Here is a 22,210-nt window from a genome sequence, read left to right as displayed (position 1 = left end):
TTCTACAACACACAGGACAGGCCCCTACGGAAAGAATTTTCCAGTCCAGAATGTCAGTAATGCTCAGGCTGAGCAATTCTGTCTTAACTGAATGTGGAGGCTGCCAAGGCCTTGAAATTCTGCATCCCTAACATGCTTCCTGGTGATGCCCAACCCTGCTAGGCCCACTTTTTGAGTGGCAAGGCAGAAGTTCCATTCTTTTGTTTTTGTTTTTTGTTTTTGCTATAGGGCACATACACTTGCTGGGAAGGAGAGAGTGACAGAGAGGGGAGGAAAGTGAGAAATCATCCCCCCGGGGGGATGGCCAAGCCACATTCCCTTCTCCTCCACTCTCCCCAGGATTTTGGGCATGCATGTGTACTCAGCATGATTTCCAAGCTTTGGGGTCCAGGGAGTCAGCCATGTGAAATCCACACTTTAACCATCAACGCCATCTGCTGGCTCCAGAAGTACCTTTTACAGAGCAACTCTACCTCCCAGGTACTGTCCTTTCCAAACCATATACATAGCAAAGCACAATCCCTCTAATTCTCACTTAACATCGGTCCACTATTGCCCCTATTTTCTTTCCAAGGAAATTGAAGCATTAAGAGATTAAGTAACTTGCCAAAGGTCACACAGCTTTTACGGATAGAGAGGGGATTCAAACCTAGACCAGATGGCTCCTAAGTCTGTTTTTAATCTGTCTGCCACACTGTCATCTCTCAGGTTCACAATATAAATATAGTTCAAGGTAAGCATTTGCTCACTGAATCACTTCATTAGACTTGATTCCTAATCACTGCCCTTGGATGGTTCATGAAAATCACACCACTGGGGAAGGACAAAGTCCAGGCAGTTCTGATAAGATTTAAAGAACAGGGACCAACAGTTGATATAATGGCTATGTCACTGGACTCCCATGTAGTTGATCACGGATTGAGTCCTGGACATGGTGGTGTAAACAACTCACGCCGAGCACATGTACGTGCATGCCCAAGATCCCAAGAGGAGAATGGAGGACAAGGGATTGAGGTGTGGCCAGTCCCCACTGGGGGATGATTTCTCACTTTCTATCTCTCTGGCAAGTGCATGTGCCCTATAGCAAAAACCTCTCAATAAAAAAAAAAAAAAAAAAAAAAAAGATTCAAAGAACACCCTGCCAGCTCAAGTTGTTCCCAAGGAATTTGTTGCAGGTGTAACAAGATGTCTCAGACTGTCAACACCTCCCCCTCTTCTGCCTCCCAAATATTATAAAATCAAAATTTCTGGGTGTGACCCCTGAAAACCTATATTATTAACACACTCTCATGCCTATTAGAGGTGAAAGGAGGGTAGTTTGATCGCACCTCCTGTGTTGGCTTCTGTGCCTTTGCTTAACAACCCAGCTCCTTTCAAGACTACAGCCTTTTCCTGGCTAGGAAGCAAAAGTCTCCTCTCCCATGTCCTTCCTCTTGAGCCTCAGGAGACAACTGACTACAGACATGTAAACTGGAGGAAGTCTCAGAGAAGCCAGTGCTGGGCACCTCTCTCTGGAAGCCCTACCGTACCTTCCTCAGTCCCTGGAGGGCAGAGTTTCAGGAGGGGCAGGTGATCTGGAAAGAGGTGGAGACTGCTTTTCACCTGCAGAAATAAAAAATGGGAGAGTCAGTCCAAGTCCTCTCTCTACTGAAAGGAAAAACCAGGATGATTCTTCTGACACCTAAGTCCTCCCTAAAGACTCAGTCCCCATGGTCCTCTCCCAAGAACCCAGAAGTCCAGCTTCCTCAGGATCCAAAATTGTAGTAGTACCCTGCTCTCTATACCCCCTTTCCCTAAGGTACTCTGTAGATGCAGGGTTGTTGTTGTTTTTTTCACTTTAATATTTTTAATAAATATATCATTGTACATACTTGTGGGGAGTACAATGCAATTTATTTCAGCTCAAGAATACAATGTGCAATGATGAAATCAAGACAATTATCAATAGCATACCTGTCATCTCGACCATTTGTCATTACTTGTGTTGGGAACATTCAAAATCCTCTTACAGTTACTTTGAGACACACAGCAAGTTGTTGCCATCCACATGCCCTCACTGCATTTTAGAACACTAGACATTGCCCCTCTTACCTATCGTTATTCCCATTAGTCAGCTCTTCCCCTCTATCCCCACCTCCCCATCCTTCCCAGCCTCTGGCAGTCATTCTTCATCCCTCTATGAGGCCATTTTTTTAAATTGCCACAGGAGGGACAATAGTTCTCCTTTCTAACCCTAGACTTCCGGGAAACTCCAGTCCCCTAGTTTACCTCACCATCAGGAGCCCCCCAAGTCCTCTCTGAACCCCCACGACCCCGGCTTCCTTAGCAACCTCAAAATCCACATACCCCCAATCCCAGTCCCGGACCCAGCCCCTAGCCTCCAGAGGTTCCCAAGACTTCGGCTCCCGGAATCCCAAACTCCCCACAATTCCCAAACCCTCACACCTCACCGATCTGCAGAAGCCCGAGGGGCCCTGCCGCTCTGCCTCCAGCACCCCAGCCCCTGGCTTCCGTTTAGCACAAGACCAACCCCAGGACCCGAGCTTCGGCCCCTCCCCGGGCCCCTGGCCCGTCAGCCCTTCCGACCCAGCCCTCCCGGAGGACCCGGCAGCACCTTCCCGGAGTACACCGGAATCACCGGCGCCTCCCCGGGATCCAGCAGCCGCCGCCGCCGCCTGACCGGGGCCCGCGGGGCTCCTGCGGGCTGCGCGTCCTCCACTTCGCTGTCACTGTCGCTGTCGCCCCGAGTCGCGGCCAGCACGGGGGGCTCCGGGGACGGGACCTCGACCGGCTCTGCAGCACCGCGCGCGGTTGTAACCTCCAGGATATCCTCATCGCTATCGCTGACCAAGTCCACAAACACTGACTCCAGACTAGGTTGGGCCGGAAATGGCTGGGCACGAGGACGCCGGCCCCGGCCGCCCCGAGCCCCTCGGCCCACACCGCCGCCCCGAGGCGGCCGGCCCCGTTTCCTCACAGGCTCCGCCATCGCAAACACCGCGTCTCCACACACGCCCGCCCCGATTCGCCCGGCCCCCGACCAGCGACTTCCGCTCTTCACTGGGCGAACAGCCTGCTAATCAGCACCTCTCCCCGCCCACACACGCTGAGTGCACCTCCCCGCCTTCTCATTGGTCACTGTGCCCGCCTATCTCGTATTCACCACTGAAACTAAGGCGCCAAAGATTCCAAGCTCCTCGGCGCAATCAGCGTGCGCTTCGTTTCCGCCCAGCTCACCCATTGGCCAGGCTTCCTCTCTTCCGACAAGCCAGCTCTCAGGCCCGCCCAACTGAAGAGAGTTGTCTTCCGGTTTGGTGGACTAGCGGGGCATCCTGGGAACTGTAGTCCTCAGCCCTAAGGCTGAGGATGACCTGCTCGTAAGAGCGTGTAGATTGCAGAATTAGACCTGAGATTTCACGGATACTCTAGTTGTTACCTCCTCAACCGAACAGTGGACATGAGTAATTCCACTCAACTCTACACATGCTCACTCATGTGTACCCTCCTTCACCCACATATCCCCCTTACAATGTCAACACAACATGCACCTGTTAAACACAGCGACATACACCTTAGTACATCTTTTAAAAATTTTCCATAAGACGCATGCGATCGCCAGAGAGAGACAGAGACCGAGAGAGACAAAGAAAATGAGAAAACAGTTCTGTCTTGGGCTGGGGAGCGGAATGACCGCACCACAATCCCTTCTCAGTTCTCCGTTCTTAGGATTTTGGACACGCAGGCACACGCGCCTCGTGTGTTTTTCAAGCTGCTGAGTCTGAGCCAAAACCACACATTCTGCCATATGGGATCCCACTGCCACCGGTGGCCCTAAAAGCAACTTTAAGGGCAAATTTAAAAATTGTTTTTAATAATAGTATTTATTTGTTTATTTTAGGTTTTGCTATAGGGCATATGCATTCACTGGAGAGAAGAGAGAGAGAAATCCGTGAGGGATGGCCCCGCAGCAACCCCTTCTTCACCACTTTTCTCTCAGAATTTTGGGCACACACACATGCAAGGTATATATATTTTTTTCTCTTTTTTCTTTTTCTTTTTCTTTTTCTTTTTTGGAGAGGTTTTTGCTATAGGGTGTGTGCACTTGACAAAAAGACAGAGAGACAGAGAGGCAGAAAGCAAGAAATCATTCCCCAGGGGGGATGGCCACACCTCAATCCCTTCTCCTCCATTCTCCTCTCCGGATCCTGGGCACTCACGCACACGCACCCAGCGTGAGTTTAAGCCACCGAGTCTGGGACTCGAACCGTGGTCAACTACATGGGAGTCCAGCGACATAGCCATTATGCTAAGTGCTGGTCCCGCAAGGTATTATTTTTTAAGTCGCTTGGTTGGATTCATGAAACGTGCAGTTGGCCATATGGAATCTATTCACCTTAACCTCCACACCACCTGCTGACCGACCCTAGGTCAAATACACATTAAAAATACGAGGCTTACTGGAGTAATCATAGAACGTTTAAGACTATGTGGAAAGTAATATGCTCCTGAACAACTCTTGTTCAAAGATGAACGTAAAGGAGAATATCTAAAGACAATTGAAAATGGAAACCAGCATATGAAAACGTATAGGATGCAGCAAAAGCAGTCTTAAGAAGGAAGCTTATAGCAATAAATGCCTGCATCAAAATAGAAAAAAGGCTCAGCTGTGGTGGCACGGGCAGTGAAGCACCATTGTCCAATGTTGGCACCATATGGGAGGCCCAGATTCAGACCTGGGTGGACCTGAACACCCTGGGTGCACACAGCGCACCCACGATCTTGGCTGGCTGCAGGATTAGTCACAATAGCCAGCATATGGAAACAGTCTAAGTGTCCATCAAAGAACGAATGGATTGTTTTAAGATGTGGTGTACATGTGGGGTAAGAGGGAGAGAATCAAGGAGGGGGGTGAACTCAGTAAAGTCATAGGATAAAAAAATGAATAAACGAAATTCAATTCTGTTTTTTGTTTTTGAGAGGTTTTTGCCTTAAGGTGCTAGCCCAAGAGAGAGAGAGAGAGACACACACACACACACAGTGAGAGGGGAAGTGAGAAATCACCAGGGGTGGATGGCCACGTTACAATCCCTTCTTCTCCATTCTCCTCCCAGGATACTGGGCACCCATGCACATGTGCCCAGCGTGATTTTTCAAGACATCAGGTCAGGGGTTCACACCATGGTCAGCCATGTGGGAGTCCAGCAACATAACTGCTATGTTATCTGCAGGTTGCTTCAATTTTTTTTAAATGTTTTTAGCAACGAACAATTGGAAATAAAAATTTGAGTCACCGCACCATTTATGTTAGCAACAAGACCCATGAAATACTTTGGGTTAAATCTAATGAAATATGAGGATTATCCGTATGCCAAAAACTATAGATATGATTAAAGAAAATAAAGATCTAAAGATAGAATAGATTAAAAATAAAAAAAGAAATGCAGCGTACACACTGCAATACTACTTGGCCTTAAAAAGAAGAAACGCTGGGAACCAGCAGTTAGCGTAATGGCTATGTCGCTGGACTCCCATGTAGTCGACCGCGGTTCGTGTCCCGGACCCGGTGGCTTAAAACTCACGCCAGGCGCGTGTGCGTGCATGCCCAAGATCCCAAGAGGAGAATGGAGGAGAAGGGATTGCGGCGTGACCATCCCCCCTGGGGGGTGATTTCTCGCTTTCTGTCTCTATGTCTCTGTCTGTCTGGCGAGCGCACACGCCCTACAGTGAAAATCTCTCAAAAAAAAAAAAAAGAAGAAACGCTGTCACTTATGACAACATGGAGAACCTGGTGGACGTTAGTAAAATAAGTCAGGCACAGAGGGTCCAATACCACTTATATCTGTAATCTATCAATAAAAATCTCCAACTGAGGCCAGCCAGGTGGCATAGTCGTTAAGATGGCTGGACCCCACACGGCCGACTGTGCGGATCGAGTCCCAGACCCGACAGCCTGAAAAAGGTGCCAGGTGTGTGCGTGCATGCCCAAAACCCCAAAGGGAGAAATACAGAAGGAACTGCGGTGTGGCCATCCCCTCCAGGGGTTAATTTCTCACTTTCCCTGTCTCTGTCTCTTTCTCTCTCTGTCTCTTTCCAGCAAGCAAATGCACCCTACAGCAAACAAAACAAAACGAAAATAAAACTCCAACTCATTGAAGAAGAGAGTAGAGCGGTAGTAACCAGAGGCTGAGGAGGAGAGTAGACGATGAAAGAAATGTCGAAGTACAAAGTAGTTTGTGCAACTGTACAAAGTTACAGTTAGACAGGAGGAATAAGTTGAGGTATTCTATTGCACAGCATGGCGACTGTAATTAATAATAATGTATTGGTAGGGTCGGCAGGTGGCATGGTGGTTAAGGGTGCTGGCCTTACACATGGCCAACCATGGTTCTAGTCCCGGACCTGGCGCTTACTTTCTTACTTTCTATCTCTCTCTCCCTCTCTCTCTCTCTCTTTAGTCAAATTAAAATAAATAAAGCTAGGACCAGCAGTTGGCGTAATGGCTATGTTACTGGACTCCCATGTAGTCGACCACAGTTCAAGTCCCAGACCTCGTGGCTTAAACTCACACTGGGCACGTGTGTGTGCATGCCTAAGATCCCGAGAAGAGAACAGAGGAGAGGGGGATTGTGTCGTGGACATCCCCCTGGGGGATGATTTCTCACTTTCTGTCTCTCTGTCTCTCTCTGTCTTTCTGGCTAGCACATGCGCCCTATAGCAAAAATAAATAAATAAATAAATAAATAAAAGCAAACAAAGCTAAATAAAATAATTATTTTTAAAAATAATAACAATGGGACCAGGAGTTGGTGTAATGGCTATGTCGCTGGACTCCCATGTAGTCGACTGCAATTTGCGTCCCGGACCCAGTGGCTTAAACTCACGCTGGGCACATGTGCGTGTGTGCCCAAGATCCCAAGAGGAGAATGGAGGAGAAGGGATTGAGGCGTGGCCATCCCCCAGCGGGGGGTGATGGTGGTGGTGTGATTTCTCACTTTCTGTCTCTCTGTCTCTCTCTGTTTTTCTGGCAAGCACAGGCGTCCTATAGCGAAAACCTCTCCAAAAAAATTAATAATAATAATAATGATGCATTGGCTCAACATGGGGTGTAAGGTGGTGAGGCACTGCTCCAGGATGCTGAGCTGTAGGGAGGTTTGCCTGTGATCTTGGTTAGCAGCAGCATTTCGGAGAGGATGACAGTGTGACCAGATCCTGTTGGGGTTCCCTGCCCCATTCTCTCTTAGGAAGTATGGTTTATTCAGTTTTTTTTAATGATTTATTTATTTTATTTCATTTATTATTAATACTACTATAAGTTTTGCTATAGGGTACATGTGCTCACCAGAGAGAGACAGAGAGAGAGAGGAAAAGTGAGAAAGCAAGCCAGTCTGGGACTCAAATTCGCGGTCAGCCATGTGGGAGTCCATAGCCTAAACCACCATGCCACCTGCTGACCCCAGAAAATATGCTTTAAAACAATAATTTTATGGACCAGCAAGTGGTATGGTGGTTAAGGACACTGGACTCCCCCATGACTGACCACAGTCCACCTCCTGGCTTGCTTTCTCATTTTCTCTCTCTCTCTCTGTCCCTCTCTTGTCAAATTAAAACAATTAAATAAAGCTAAATAAAATAATTCTTTTAAAATAAATTAATAATATATTTCAAAATAGCTGAAAGATTTTAAATGTTCTCACCACACAGACATGATAAATATTTGAGGATATGCAAGCTATCCTGATTTAATCATTCCATAATGTACTGAAAAATCACATTGTACCCCTTAAATTATATACTTATTGTCAATTAAAAATAAAATAAAACAGGACCAGCCAGTGGTGTGGTGACTGAGGCAGGTGGAGTCCCAGATTCAGAAGCTAGAAAAACATGCCGGGCTCGTGTGTGTACATGCCCAAAACCAAGGTTTGTGCCTCCTCGCTTTCCCTCTCTCCATCCCTCTCTGGTAAGCATATGCACCCACTGGCAATTTTTAAAAAATTAATTAACTAATTAATAAAATAAAATAAAACAAAAAGAGGCTTAATTATCCCTGTTGAAAACAAAGACATTCCTTTCCCTCTGTCTCTTTCAGAATTTATCTTTCTGCCCTTTCAAATACACATGGCTTATTGAGCCTTTACAAACAACCCGCCTCCCCACTAAGGTCAGTTAGGTAACTCAGGTGGTCTCCCCACTCACCCAGGTAAAGTTAGCAATGAACTGCTTGACTACTGGTGTTATGGAGCCATCCTATTTGAGGACTAGCTATTCTTTATCTGGAAAAAAATAATGTGAGTTTTTAAATTCTATCTTGAAAACATGAGAATGGCTTGTCTCTGCTTAGCTAAGATTTCTTTCTGCCTTTGCAATGTTTTGGTAGACTGCCTGTGACGCTTATTCACTAATAAGATTGTGGGACTGGCAGGTGGCGTGGTGGTTGAAGATGCTGGATTCCACATGGCCGACCATGGTTCAGGTCCTGGACCTGAAGGCTTGCTTTTGCGCTTTCCTTTCTCTTTTTCTCTCTCTGGTCAAATTTAAAATATAATAAATGGAATTAAATAAACAATTCTTTAAAAAGTAAAATAAATGATAAGATTGTTCTCTGTCTTTACCACCTTGTGGAGAGGTTTTCTGGGTTGGGAGAATTTGTTTTTTAAAAGACTATTTATTTTAATTTTATTTATTATTATTACATATATATATACATATATATATATATGTATATATATATTAATTTGCTACAGGACATATATGTTCACCAGAGAGAGAAAGAGGGAAGTGAGAAAGTAAGCCACTATGTCCAGGACTTAAACCACAGTCGACCATATGGGAGTCCAGCACCTTAATCACCATGCCACCTGCTGGCCCTGATTTTGTTTTTTAATTATATTTTCCCAACACCTCACATGGACAGTATTATGCATCTAAAAGACTAGATATCTTCCACACATCTGTTGAAATCACAAGTCCTGCACAACACAACCAACACAACAGAACACACCCCCTGGACACTTCACACCACATTTCGCCTTCAGTTGTAGAACCCCCAACACCTCGCACTACACATCCCACATTGCACTTCACACATGATGCCCACACAGCCCACGCCCAAGACCATGTTCCTCACACACAAGCGAGGTTCTTACAATTTGCACTTCACATAACACCAGAGCAGCACCTTGACCACCACCCACATCCATCCCCTATACCTTCACCACCACCAGCACCCTGACACCTCACACACACACCTCCAGGCAGCCAGCCTGCACCTCAGATCCTCCGTGCAGACTCAGCCCAGGTCAAGACCAAAGACACACAGCCTCCAGCAGGTGGGGCTGTGTTCCAGGGAACAAAGGCTCCTGGGCTCTGACAGAGGGAGGCCCAGGACTACCCAGCCCCAAAAGACCTAGGATCCCTCTTTGTAGTGGGGTGGAGCCATAGAGATTGTGCCAAAAGCCTCTGGCAGCCTCCGTCTGGGAGGCCGCTGCAAATCAGAGAAGCAGGGGGTGACCACCGTAAGGGCCTGAAACTTCCCTCAAGCCTCCTTTCCCAAACTCTTCTTCAAGAACTGCAAGTGGGGGCTAGATAGTGGCACAGTGATAAAATGCAGTGCTCTGCGAGGCAATTCCACACAAGAAGGTTCCACGTTCAGGCCCAGAGAGCTCCCTGAGTGTACTGGGCACGTGTGTGCCCATATGCAGCTGGCTGAAGGCTGGGGGTGTATCACAGTGTAACTGTTGGGGGAACTCTCTTCCTCTGTCTCAGAAGAAAGAAAGAAAGGAACTTAAATTTAAAATGAAAGTTTTTGGGGGCCAGCAGATGGGGTGGTGGTTAAGGTGCTAGACTCCCACATGGCCAACCGCGGTTTGAGTCATAGCCATGGCAGCTTGAAAATCACACTTGGCACGTGTGCATGCATGTCCAAAATCCCAGGAGGAGAAGGCATAGTGGCATGGGAAAATCACTTCCTTTGGGGAGTGATTTTTCACTTTCCCTCTCACTGTCTCTCTCTGCCTCTCTTTAAGGAGCACATGTGTCCTATAGCAAAAATAATAATAATTTAAAAAATAATAATAACAAAAACCTTTTTAAGTTTGTGTGTGTTTGTTTAGTTTGAGATAAGGTGCATGCACCCATCAGAAAGGGAGAGAGAGAGAGAGGAGGAAGGGGAGAAAACATCCCCCAAGGGAGATGGCCACGTCCTTCTCCTCTGTTTTCCTCTATGGAATTTGGGCACATATATACATGCCTCCAGTGTGCTTCGCAAGCTGCCAGGTCTGGGATGTGAACTATGCAGTCAACCATGTGGGATCTAGCTACCTTAACGACCGTACCAGCACTCCTTTTCTTCCCACTCAGTTCCTGGGATCCTGAGATTTGCCACCACCCCTGGTTGGGAGCCTGGGGCACAGAGAAAACTCTGACATGGATCCAACCTCAAGAAAGCAGGATGTTGGGGGCCCAGCAGTTAGCGTAATGGCTATGTCGCTGGACTCCCATGTAGTCGACCACGGTTCGCGTCCTGGACCCGGTGGCTTAAAACTCACGCCAGGCGCGTGTGCATGCGTGCCCAAGATCCCGAGGGGAGCATGGAGAAGGAACTGTGGCATGGCCAACCCCCCTGGGGGGTGATTTCTCGCTTTCTGTCTCTCTGTCTCTCTCTGTCTCTCTGGCAAGCGCATGCACCCTATAGCAAAAACTTCTCAAAAAAAAAAAAAAAGAAAGAAAGAAAGAAAGAAAGAAAGCAGGATGTCATCAGAGTCACAAGCACAGACGCATCAGGCACAGGCAGGAAAGCAAAATGAAGCAGACTGGCTGAACGGTCACAGGTTTAGACGGGGATTAGGGCAACGGGAAGGGCTGATTGCAGCTGAAGGGTAAAGCGGAAGATTATGGCACCGTAAGAGCCGGGGGTGGGGCCAGATCTAGAATTTTTTAATTTTATTTCTTCGGGGGTGGGGGTGGACACCCCCCAAAGAGTTTTCACACTATGATGCACCCCTGTCTCAGCAAGCCAAGATCACCGTGCCTGGGGTACTCAGGGAGGTCCTGAGATAAGAACCCAGACTGTTCCCAAGTGAGTTCAGTTGCATCAACACTGTGTAACTGCCTGCCAGCCTCCCCTTTTTTTGGGGAGGAGGGAGGTTTTTGCTATAGGGCGCTTGCGCTCGCCAGAAAGACAGGGAGAGACAGAGAGACAGAAAGCGAGAAATCACCCCCCAGTGGGGAAGGCCACGCTGCAATCCCTTTTCCTCCATTCTCCTCTTGGGATCTTGGGCACGCATGCACACATGCCCAGTGTGAGTTTAAGCCACCAGGTCTGGGACTCGAACCGCGGTTGACTACATGAGAGTCCAGCAACATAGCCATTATGCTAACTGCTGGTCCCTCCGCTCTTTTCTGCCACAGAAACTTGTATTCGAGATCATAACCCAAAGAAATGTTCGAAGTTCAGAACTTAAGCCCTCAAACATAAAATTTTTTAAGAGTTTTTTAAAAATAATGATTTATTTAATTTTATTTATTCATTCATTTATTTTAATTTGACCACAGAGAGAGAGAGAGAGAGAAAGACAGAGAGAGAGAAAGTGAGAAAGCAAGCCACCAGGTCTGGGACTTGAACTGTGGTCAGCCATGTGGGAATGTCCAGCACCTTAACCTCCACGCCACCTGCTGGTCCCCAAACACAAAATATTAATGAAAGGAGTTTTTTTTTAACATTTATTTATTTAGCTATTTATTTCTCGTGATTTTTAGGCCACTGGCTGCCAGTTGGCCACGTGGCAGGCAGTCCAGCGCCTCGACCACCATGCCACCTGCTGGCCCCTTGTTTTGTTTTCAGTTTGCTACGAGGCACATGCATTCACCGAGAAGAGACAAAGGGAGAAATAGGGAATGTGAGAAATCACCCCCAGGGTGGATGGCCACACTGCAATCCCTTCGTCTTCATTCTCTTCTTAGGATTTGGAGCACACATGCACATGCGGCTGGTGCATTTTTTCCAGCCACCAGGTCAAGCCATCAGGTCTGAGACTCCAACCATGCTGTCAGCTCTGTGGGATTCAGCTGCCTTAACCTCTGTGCCACCTGCTGGTCGAAGAATAATTATTTTTTAAATTTAATTTAATTTTAGAGAGAGATTTTTGCTATAGGGCACAACTCGCCAGAGAGACAGAGAAACAGAAAGTGAGAAATCACCCCCTCCCCCAGGAGGATGGCCACGCCACAATCCCTTCTCCTCCATTCTCCTTTTGGGATTTTGGGCACACATGTACCTGTGCTGGGAGTGAGTTCTAAGCTACCGGGTCTGAGACTCAAACCACGATCAACTACATGGGAGTCCAGCAACATAACCATTACACCATCTGCTGGTCCCAAATAATTACTTTTTTAAATAGCTAAGTTCAAAAGCAAGACAGACTCTTCTTGGTGCCAGAAATAAAGATGGAACTCAAAGCCACAATGATAAGAGTGAAGTCAAGTCGAGCAGCCCATGGGGATGCTAAAACCCCTACAATTGGGCTTTTATAACCACATAGGGACAGAGGTCCAGGCTAAAGCCCCAGGAATAGCAGGGAGCTGAAACTGAACTCCCCGGAAAATGCTGGGAGCTGAAAAGAAGCTGTCTCTTTTGGGAACAGAAAGTTGCGGGGCGGGGGGGGGATCCTTCCTCAGGCCTGCTACGCAAGATGGAAGCAAGCCATCCAGCAGGCGGCGATGGCCAAAGCCGTCGTGGGCAGAGTCCCAGAGTATACCAAAGTATGGAGCTGGCTGGCCTCAGACCAAACCTCTGTGCAAAAACCTGATCTGAGAAACTCATGAATAAAATGGTTAGAAACCTGTGTAGCCTGTAAGACTGTAACAGAAGCCAAAGCAAACTGGCCCCCAGGGTATCAGTGGGGCCCAGGGAACTCATGGGACTTTTACTGGCAGGAGAAACACCAAGTCAAAGAAACCTCCTCTGGTGACACCATGATGCCAGGGGAAATTCACAGCCTTGTACATGAGAGTAACCACACCATGCCTTCTATCTGAGGCTACTTGGTAACTGGGGAAGCTGAGAGAGAGGTAAAGTTACCTAAGGTCAGTTAGCTACTGAAGGATTTAATGTAAATGCCGATAAAGTATGTTTTAAATGTTTCAAGACAGGGACCAGCAGTTGGCATAATGGCTACATCGCTGGACTCCCATGTAGTCGACCATGGTTCAAGTCCCAGGCCTGGTGGCTTAAACTCATGCCGGGCGTGTGTACGTGCGTGCCCAAGATCCCAAGAGGAGAAAGGAGGAGAAGGGATTGCAACGTGGCCATCTCCCCGGGGGGTGATTTCTCGCTTTCTGTCTCTCTCTGTCTTTCTGGCTGGTGCATGCGTCCTGCAGTAAAAACTTGTCCAAAAAAAAAGGAAAGCAAAAAAAAAAAAAAAGTTCCAAGACAAAGGACTCTAAAACAAAACCAGGATGTTGTGAAAGAAAGAACTGGTACATCAAGAAAAATAATTTGAGAAATAAAAATATAAATACAGAAAAATGATAGTCTTAGAGCACTAAACTTTCTTGAGTGGGAGAGACTGCTTTTCAGATGCCAGTCCTGGGTTTCAGGAGACCACTGAAGCTGGCAATGCTGGTGGCAGGGGGACCAGGAAGAAGACACTAGGAATAGGGCTGGTCCCACAGTCTATGGGTGAAAGAAGCTGGATCACACACAACTGACCACAGTTTGAATCCTGGCCCTGGGGCTTAAAAAACACCAGGCACATGTGCATGCATGCCTAAAATCCCATCAGGATGGAGGGAGGAAAAGGGATTGCTGTGTGATCATGCCCCATGAGGAACGAGAGGGGTGCTTTCTCCTTCTCTCTCTCTCTCTGATGAGTGCACATGCTCTCTGGCAATTAAAAAAAAAAGACACTAACAATATCTGGATATAATGGAATTTGCAACACAATGGTTTCAGGGGCTAAAGACTTTTTAGTCTAGGTGTTCGTGGTTTATACCAGGAATAGGCACGGTTTGTGTCAGGTGGTAAGGCATGGCAACTACGCCTGCAGCTAGATTTCCGGATTCACATCCAGCTCTGAGAATTGCCAGCTGTGTGACCACAGACATCGTCTTAACGTCTCTGACACTCAGTTTCCCATCTATAACATTGTACCTAGAAGGGAAAGTGTCCAGACTAACTATAAACTCAGAAGTCAATGGTCAGAAGGCAAAGCCTGACCCTGCTGCTTATTGACCAGACAAGCCTGGGGCATGTTATTTAACCTCTCTGCCTCAGTCTCTTTAGCTACAAAACAGTGATAATAGCATAGTTGTCCCTAGGTACGTCCAGGAGATAAAGCAGCATAGTATCCGCGTATCACCTGCGTACATCCTCCCATAGACGGGAAGCCATCTCTCCATTTGTCGTAATGCCTACTACAATGTAAATGTTTGTTATAGTGTAGTGGTTTGTTGTTGTTATTGTCGTTGTTAGAGAGAAATTTTTGCTATAGGGCACATGTGTTCACTGGAGAGACAGGACAGAGAGAGAGAAAGTGAGAAATCACCTCCCAGGGGGGTTGGCCACACTGCAATCCCTTCTCCATTCTCTTCTCAGGATTTTGGGCACACACACACATGCACCTGGCGTGAGTTTTAAATCACTGGGTCCAGGACTCAAACTGCAGTCGATTACATGGGAGTTCAGTGACGTAACCATTATGCCATCTGCTGGTCCCTGTTATACTATAGCTTTTATTTATATAATTTTTTCTTAATTTATTATTATTATTATTATTTAGTTTGCTGTAGGATTTTTGCTATGGGACAGTCCCTCTGGCAAACTGAAAAAAAAAAAAAAAGTGGATATTCAATAAATATTCCATGTTGATCGAGGATGTTTCTAACTAGTCTGCAATTCTTAGACTGTTACTGTTTGCTTGCACCCAGCTCCCCACTGCTGAATGAATGAAGACTGAATGACTGGGTGGTGGGAATGTGGCTGATGACAAGACCGGTGGGTGATAGGCAAGTGAGAGAAAGGGGTGAAGGCCAGGCCACCGGAAGGAAAAGGTCCTGCTGGGGGTCAGGGGTGCAGACCCCCTTGCTCCACAGAATTAAAGAAGGGACAGAAGTGTCCCTATCCTCCACCTTCCTCCCTTCCCACACAAGGGCGCTACTTCATAGGATTGAAGAGCTCACTGAGTTTATTTGGGGACCACAAGACGGGAAAGTTTCACTTGCTCATATACACACATGCACGCATGCACGCACACACATCCTGAACTGTGTTGCTCCAGAGGTTGACACTGTCTGCCTGGGGTCTCCAGACTTCACAGTCAGATGTGGGTCTTGGGGCCTGAGAAGGCCCAGGTTATATAGAAGAAATGATGATGGGGAGGGGTCCAGGATGCCTCACCTTGCCCCTAGGTCCTGGGAACACTTTCCCCTCTCCCTCCCGGACAGCCAGCACCCACCACTGTCCCTGCTTATCACCTCCTTCTTCCCTTTCCCTAGGCTCAGTTCCCAGCTCACCTGCTCACTGCGGGTTACCTGGTGCTCCAGGTCCCCATGTGGTCCGCTCCTCCCCATGCTGGTTCCAGTCCCTCAGGATTATCCATGTTCTCATAAGAGTCTGCATCTGGATAGGACCAGGAAGAGTAAAACACAGGCAGGGCTATGGGTGGGCTGGAGCAGCAGTAGCCCGGAGGATAGCAGGAGCAGGAGCAGAAGCACCCACCTTCCTCATGACTGGGACCGGGCTGGCCTCGCAGCGAGAGGAGCTGGGGGGCTGCATACAGGATCCCTCTCATATCCTCATAGGACTGGGACCCTGCAGGGGACGGAGACTTGAAGGCCCTAGAGCCATGCTGGGGATTGGGAAGGGCAGTGCAACCCACACGGGGCACAGTCTGTGGGCAGGCGAAGATGGCAGGCTTGACCCAGGTGGGACTAGGCAGGAGTGGTCAGGTCAGCATCAACTTCTGGGCTCTGGTTCTTTGTAAATCTGGATTAGGTATGGGTAGACTAGGGTCATGGCCAGAGAGAGGGTCAAGAACACAGTTGGAAGGAGTCAAGGCCAGACAGTGAGCACATCGGAGAGAAAGCCCGTGTGAAGGCTGAGGCCTGCATCAGGTCTCGGTCAAGTGCAGACGAAGTGGACTGGAAAAGTGCTGGTATTCACAGTTAGGGATGGTGTGAATCTGGGGGTTGGGATTGGGATGGCGTCAGTGCTGAGGTCAGAGTTATGATTCAAATCTAAGGTCAAGTTTAGGCTTAGGCTTGGGCTTGGGGTCAGACTCAGGTCCAGGATGGGCCTCGTGTCAGAGCTGAGGCCAGGTCAAGCCCAAGTTGGGCACCACAGGCTGGTCCCAAGCGTTTCTCACCAAGGGAGGTTGCTTCCCGGCTGGGGTCCCAGGTAGACCCATGGGGGCTCAGGAAGTCTGGAGAAGGAAGAGAGAAGTCACGACTCTGGCCTCTAGGTCTCACTACCACCGTCTGAAATGTGACCAGCCTCACACCCACCTATTGTCTTGAAGACTGGCTGGGCCAACTCTTCATCCTCGTTCTCATAAGACTCAGCGGCTGCCATTAGAAAGAGCTTCAGGATCTCTCTCTCCGCTAGGGGCTCCACTGCGCCGTGGATCCTCCCAAATTTCCGAGGCCCGACAAGGACCCCAAATTACCGTTGGAGAAGGAGTCTTCATCCTCAGGATCCACGGGCCCGTCCTCGGGGTTCTCATAGCCACTGCCATCTGGTGGAAAAGGAGGGGCGTCCAGCGAGGGTCCAGAGACGACCGCTGAGATGGGAAAGCATGGGGCGGGGCGCTTACCCTGGGAGAGTTGGTCCTGCCCCAGGTTGGAGTCGTTCTCGTAGAACTCAGAACCCTCCTCACTGTCCGGCTCTTCATAGGCCTCCCCGTCCACTTCTAGGCTTAGAGGTTTGGGGATGGGGTGAGTAGGAAACCGGGTGAGGGACCCCAGTCCACTAGTCTTGCCAAAGACGGTCCCAACACCCTCCATGCGAAGAATAGAACACCCCCTGCGCCCTCCTCCAGCCTCATTCACCCTCTCCTGGCGCGCTCCCGGATCCCGCGGCTCCAGCCTCCTGGACATCGCTGCGCGGGTTTCCGTAGGACAGGGTGGTGCCCCCTAGGCCTGCCGCCCAGCGCAGGGCACGTCCTGGCGAGAGGGGCGTTGTCATGTGGAGTCAAAAGAGATCGGGCGGTCAGGGCTAAGCGTCCGCGCGGCGGGATGAAGGAAAGAAGATGCTCTAGACACTAGGTACCCGGTCTTGAGCTGTGGGGTGTCTAGGTCTAGGGGCGTGGCCCCAAACTCTGGGGCGGGGTTATTTTAGAGGGACTCCGCCCCCTGGAGGCGGAGCTCCGAGATCGGCAAGGCTTGACACTCAAGAGATTGGAGGGATAAGGACAATGGGTGGAGCGCCAGCTCTGGGGCGGGGTCATAGGTTGGAGTGGCGCCTGGGTCAGAGGCGGGGCGGTGCTGCTAACCGGTGCCGGAGGTGGGCGTGGGAAGGGATAGCACGTTCCCGTACTGGTTCTGGGCCCCGTTTCCTGGAGGTGTCACTTTGAAGAACCTGGCAGGAGAAAGGGAGGCACTGTGAGGCCAGGCCTGGAAGGGACAGCGGGACACACTCGGCCTCCAGAGGTTAAACGTGATTAGCTCCTCTGTGCTGGGACTGCCCGTAGAGGAGTCTGGGATCCCTCTGAAGAGATCTTCGCGGAGGAAGTAGCTTTGAGGATGGGCATTATTTCAACTGGTAGAGATGAGCAAAGACGCTCTGGGCAGAGGACACAGTGCAAAGCATATAATGAAAGTGTGGGGAGGAGTTGGGGGGCATTTGCTGCATTACCTCCTGGTGGGGTCAGTCATTCGCTTTCTTTTCCTCCTCTGTTTCAGGGCTGGTGGGAGTTAAGGAAAGTGATGAGAGAAGGGACTGCATAGAGGAATGAGGATTTAGGGGGTGCTAGGGAGTTCTCTTGGGTCAATAGAGGAGAAAGGAGTTCAAATCCCAAGGGGCTTGGGAAATTTGAGGAGGATAGGGGAAGAATGAGTGGCAAAGTTCAGGGGTGCTTGGGGGAGGGATAGGAGAAGAGAAGGATGGACGTCAGACTGGCCAGTGTGTGCTTATCCTGAGGAAGACTGGGTAATGTTGAGCAGACCAGCGGGGGGGCATGACTCACCTCTTTGAAGATGAAGAAAGCCACACAGGGAGCTCAGGCAGAAGATGAGATAAACCAAAGTCACGACTGGGACTATCCAGCCACGAGTCCTCAGCAGCCAGCGCAGTACTGCTGGGGGGAAGGTCTATGAGACGGTGACCCCAGTCTGGCATCTAACCTTCCAACCTCAAGACCCAAAAGGACTGTAAGTCTTGGGGGCAGGGACAAGACACAGACTCAAAGTCCCAGCCTATGAGAAAGACTCTCCTCCTTCCCTTTAAGGAGTCATGTCCCAGAAGGATAAGGACAGTGCCACAGAGCCTGGCACAGGGCATGAGACAATTTGCTCTGTGGTACGGTCCCTATTCTCCTGGGACATGGCTCCTTAGAGGCAGGAGAGCCCTCCTCATAATCCCAACAGCCGATCAGAAGTGGTGTTAGTATTGGGGAGTGGAATGGTCAGCTTCGTGCTGCAGTTGGAGACATTGATGGTCAACCTGAAGGGTAGAGCTGGGTTCACAAGGTTAGAACTGGGATGCAGCATGTTGCCAACTTCAAGTCTGGAGTGAAAGTTGAGGCCGAGATTGAGAACTGTGGTTAGGGTGGCATGGTGGGATTGTATTAAGGAGACAGAAAGGGACCCAGGTGGATGGAGCAGTCTGCAGTGCACTGAGCTGCAGTGCTGGAAGCCACACGGCCCACTGCAGGTTCAGATCCCCAGCTCAGCCTGACACACACTGGGCATATGTCCCCCAGATCCTGCTGAGATGAAAGGCTGAGGGAAGGGGATCACGGCATGGTAGGACCCTGTCAAGGGTCTCTCTCTCTCTCTCTTCCTCCCTCTCTTTTTTCTCTCTGTTTGCTTTCTCACTTTCTTATGCACACATGTGCTATCTATCATAAATAAAATAAGTAAACTTGAAGGAATAAAAACCGAAAGAGAGACAGAATGGCCAGTGTAATGGATGGGTGAAGAAGAGAAAGGATCCGCAGGCTCCTAGCTTGGGCAGGTGGGGGTATCCTTCACTTATGCGGGGCCACCCAGAAGACTGCTTTGGGAAGATGATGAGTTTGATTTTGCATATGAGCTCAAGGTGTCCATGGGACGTCAAGGGCAATTCCTGGAGATGGCTGTGTACGTGGGGTACGGAGCCTGGAATAGAGTCACCAAGGCATGGTGACCAAGGAGCCATGGGAATAAAGGGAATCAAACGGGCGGAGTGGGAGCCAGCAGGTGGTATGGTGGTGAAAGAACTGGACTCCCACATGGACAAGCATAGTTCGAATCCCGGGCCTGGTGATTTGAAAATCACACCCAGGTGGGACCAGCAGGTAGCTTAAACTCACGCTGGGCGCGTGTGTGTGCATGCCCAAGATCCCAAGAGGAGAATGGAGGAGAAGGGACTGCGGCATTGCCATCCCCCTAGGTGATTTCTTGCTTTCTGTCTCTCGTCTCTCTGTGTCTTTCTGGCAAGCTCACATGCCCTATAGAAATAAAAAAACCTCTCAAAAAAAAAGAATAAAAAAAACGCCTTAAAAAAAAAAAAAAAAAGAAAGAAAGAAAGAAAGAAAAAAAGAAAGAAAGAAAGAAAAAGAAAAAAAGAAAATCACACCAAGCATTTGCTTGTACATGCCCAAAATCCCAGGAGGAGACTGGCAGAGAAGGGATTGCAGCATGACCATCCCACTAGGGAGGTGATTGCTCACGTTCCCTCTCACTGTCTCTATCTCTCTGGTGAGCACACATACCCTGGCAAAAAACTTACAAAAGAAAAACAGATGATCAGGGTGTACTGACAGGGATGAGAAAAGGGTTCAGGGCTCCAGCAGGAAGGAGTGGGAAGCTGGGGTTCAGGATGAGCTGGTACTAGCCCTCAGGATGGAGATTCAAGACTGATCAGCTGCTAGTTCTTCCCAGTAGCCCTACATAGGTGCCCCCCAGTTGGGAGAAACTCTACCTGACCGGGCTGTGACCTTCACATGCATCTCGATGGTCAGGTTGCCATAGTGACAATAATAGGTACCAGCATCTTGAGCTGTGGCCTGGGGCAGCAACAGAACAGCCCCTCCTTTGAGGGCCCCTAGGACCCACATATCCCTGGCAGGGTGATCCTCCTTCAGGTCTAGCTTCAGCAATGAGATGTTAGGCTTCTTCGGGTGCACACGGGTCCAGGAGATGGGGCCTCTGGCCACAGAGGCAGGGGACACCCCACAGGACAGCCAGAGGGTGGAGCCAGGAGCTGCAATGAGGTCTGGGGCAAAAGAGACAAGGCTAGGAAACCCAAACCCTTGGGGTCTCATCCCTCCAAAGCCCTCCAGTTTCCAGTCACCATCCCTGGATGGCAGACCCTCACTTCCTGGCACCTCGCCAGCACTGTCACCTTACCTTGGGTGAGGCTCTGGTTCAATCCGCCCCTAGATGGGACACAGGCAGGCTCTGTCTCCCAGATCTCGGGTTTGTCTTTGGCCCATACATACAGCTGGGAGCTGGGGGGGTAGCCTGAGGAGGGCCTGGGGGCCTCTGAGGACCTGTTCTCCAGGTCACAGCGAGGGTCAGCGAGGTCGGAAGCATTCCACCGGAACAGCTCCTCTGAGAAGGAGACCCAAACCAGACACAGAGACATCCAGAAGAGAATGATGCAGAGACCCAGGAAGGTAGAGACAAATGGAGACGAAGACCCAGAGAGAGAGAGACAGAAACAGTGACTTGAACAGAGGGAGAAGAGCATGAGACAGAGACATACAGAGCTGCTCAGCGTTGAGGCCACAGGCCCGCCCGCCTGAAACCAGCCGCCCCCCCAGCCCCTCCAGCCCTCCGTGCAGCCCCACTTGGCCACTGCACCTCCTCTGTCCGTGGAAGGCCCTCCTCTTCTCATCCAGCACCCCCCTCCCAGCCCGGCCTGGCCCAGCCCTCACCGCTGCCCTTCACGCTGACCGTCCAGCCAGGCTGCCAGGCCATCTTGGAGGGGGGCCCTGACTGGCACAGGTAGAAGCCCCCCATCTGGTCAGAGACGTTGAAGAGGAGCAGCAGGATGCCCAGGGGCCCCACCTGGATGCCCAGGTCTTGTGACCCCAGGCTCAGGTTTAAGAAAGGTGTTGACAGAGACCCCCGATACCAGGTCAGCTGCTCAGGGGGATCACCAGAGGGATTCCCAAGGCACGGCAGTATGGCATTGGCTCCCTCTGTGGAGAGAGAGAGGGGTGCTCTGAGCCCCTGTCGCTCCTCACACTGGAGCAGAAACCCAAGGACCCCACAAGCTGGGGGTGGGCAGGCCCTCACAGTCCTCCCAACTCCCATCCAAATTTCACAAATCAGAAAATGGAGGCTCAGAGAGGGTAAGTGACCCAGCCAAGGGCACCCAGCCAGAACCTAGGTTTCCAGCTGCGACTCCTTCCCTCTCTGCTTTCAGACATACCTTCTGTCTCCACCAGCAGTGGCTTCTGGGGACTGACTCCCACCAGGCTGAGGAAGAGGAGGAAGAGGAGAAGGAGAGGAGGCGGCATGCTGGCCGGGCTCCCCGGGGCAGCTTCTCGGCGCGCAGGGGATGCTGGGGCAGGCGGGGGCCTGGTGGGCAATGAACCATGGGCGTCTGTGGAGGCGGCAAGCAGCCGCTGCAGAGGGGAAGGGGCGGTCACGCCTCAGGCCCCCTTCCCCAGGCACCCCTCCAGACCCGCAAAACTTGCCTCCTGCCGCCCTGGTTTATTTTCATCCTGGCCCTTAGCGCCAGGGGAAGTGATCTTGCTCATGTGTTTTCTCGCTCACTGCTGTTCTCCCCCAGCGTGGAAGCCCCTGGAACAGAGGCTTCGCTTGTTCACCAGGGCGTGTACAGGGCTGTAGAACAGTGCTTTGCACATGTGGGTGCCTGATAAATGTCTGTTAAATGAGTGGATTCAGCCTTAGGAGCGTCCTCCTTCCAACTCCTCCTTCCTCAGTCTCAGGCTCTGAATCCATTTTTCTTCACACATACAACCCGTTCATTCATTCAGTGAGCATTTCTTGATGGCCCAGCTGCCTTAGCACACACCAGACACTGTCTCTTAACAGGCTGAGG

General features: G+C 49.9%; 2 protein-coding genes across 9 annotated transcripts in view; both read right to left on the bottom strand.

Annotated features, from left to right (window-relative positions):
* NFATC2IP (nuclear factor of activated T cells 2 interacting protein) overlaps positions 1 to 3,048 on the bottom strand; it is a 14,361-nt gene extending 11,313 nt beyond the window's left edge. Inside the window, exons 1-2 of the mRNA XM_006148248.3 lie at positions 2,615 to 3,048; positions 1,530 to 1,602 (exon numbers count right to left, since the gene is read on the bottom strand). Coding sequence (XP_006148310.1) covers positions 1,530 to 1,602; positions 2,615 to 2,989 — 448 coding nt within the window. The 5' untranslated portion in view covers positions 2,990 to 3,048. The remainder of the gene's footprint in view (positions 1 to 1,529; positions 1,603 to 2,614) is intronic.
* An 8,976-nt stretch (positions 3,049 to 12,024) lies between these two features.
* Positions 12,025 to 21,799, bottom strand: CD19 (CD19 molecule). Of its 8 annotated transcripts, none has more exons than XM_027771775.1 (15): positions 21,575 to 21,791; positions 21,075 to 21,341; positions 20,545 to 20,748; positions 20,117 to 20,410; positions 18,180 to 18,287; positions 17,849 to 17,897; positions 17,487 to 17,572; positions 17,044 to 17,157; positions 16,809 to 16,904; positions 16,662 to 16,730; positions 16,501 to 16,560; positions 16,362 to 16,418; positions 15,716 to 15,808; positions 15,511 to 15,616; positions 12,025 to 12,087 (listed from the first exon to the last, which is right to left on the bottom strand). In XM_027771775.1, exons 1-14 carry the CDS (start codon positions 21,660 to 21,662, stop codon positions 15,525 to 15,527), a joined length of 1,677 nt encoding a protein of 558 aa, XP_027627576.1. In that variant the 5' UTR covers positions 21,663 to 21,791; the 3' UTR covers positions 12,025 to 12,087; positions 15,511 to 15,524. The 8 variants fall into 8 exon arrangements, with proteins under 8 accessions (XP_027627576.1, XP_027627579.1, XP_027627575.1 ...); XM_027771774.1 differs by having other exon boundaries at positions 12,034 to 12,090; positions 21,575 to 21,788; XM_027771776.1 differs by lacking the exon at positions 12,025 to 12,087 and adding an exon at positions 14,801 to 14,819 and having other exon boundaries at positions 21,575 to 21,794.
* Positions 21,800 to 22,210: the final 411 nt, after the last annotated feature.

The sequence above is a fragment of the Tupaia chinensis genome, unplaced genomic scaffold (genome assembly GCF_000334495.1).
Source record: "Tupaia chinensis unplaced genomic scaffold, TupChi_1.0 Scaffold000231_1, whole genome shotgun sequence".
Classification (NCBI taxonomy): domain Eukaryota; kingdom Metazoa; phylum Chordata; class Mammalia; order Scandentia; family Tupaiidae; genus Tupaia; species Tupaia belangeri.
Note: the sequence above shows the minus strand (reverse complement) of the source record. Positions and strands in the feature narration are given on the sequence as shown.

What these genes read in the sequence shown, in the direction of transcription:
- CD19 (XM_027771776.1), bottom strand. Translation starts at nt 21,662, where the DNA reads ATGCCGCCTCCTCTCCTTCTCCTCTTCCTCCTCTTCCTCAGCCTGGTG. An exon ending in GAAGGTCACAGCCCGGTCAG is followed by an intron (nt 18,288 to 20,116) that starts GTAGAGTTTCTC and finishes TCCCCCCAGCAG; the next exon opens with TACTGCGCTGGCTGCTGAGG. An exon ending in CCGGGAAGCAACCTCCCTTG is followed by an intron (nt 15,809 to 16,361) that starts GTGAGAAACGCT and finishes CGTCCCCTGCAG; the next exon opens with GGTCCCAGTCCTATGAGGAT.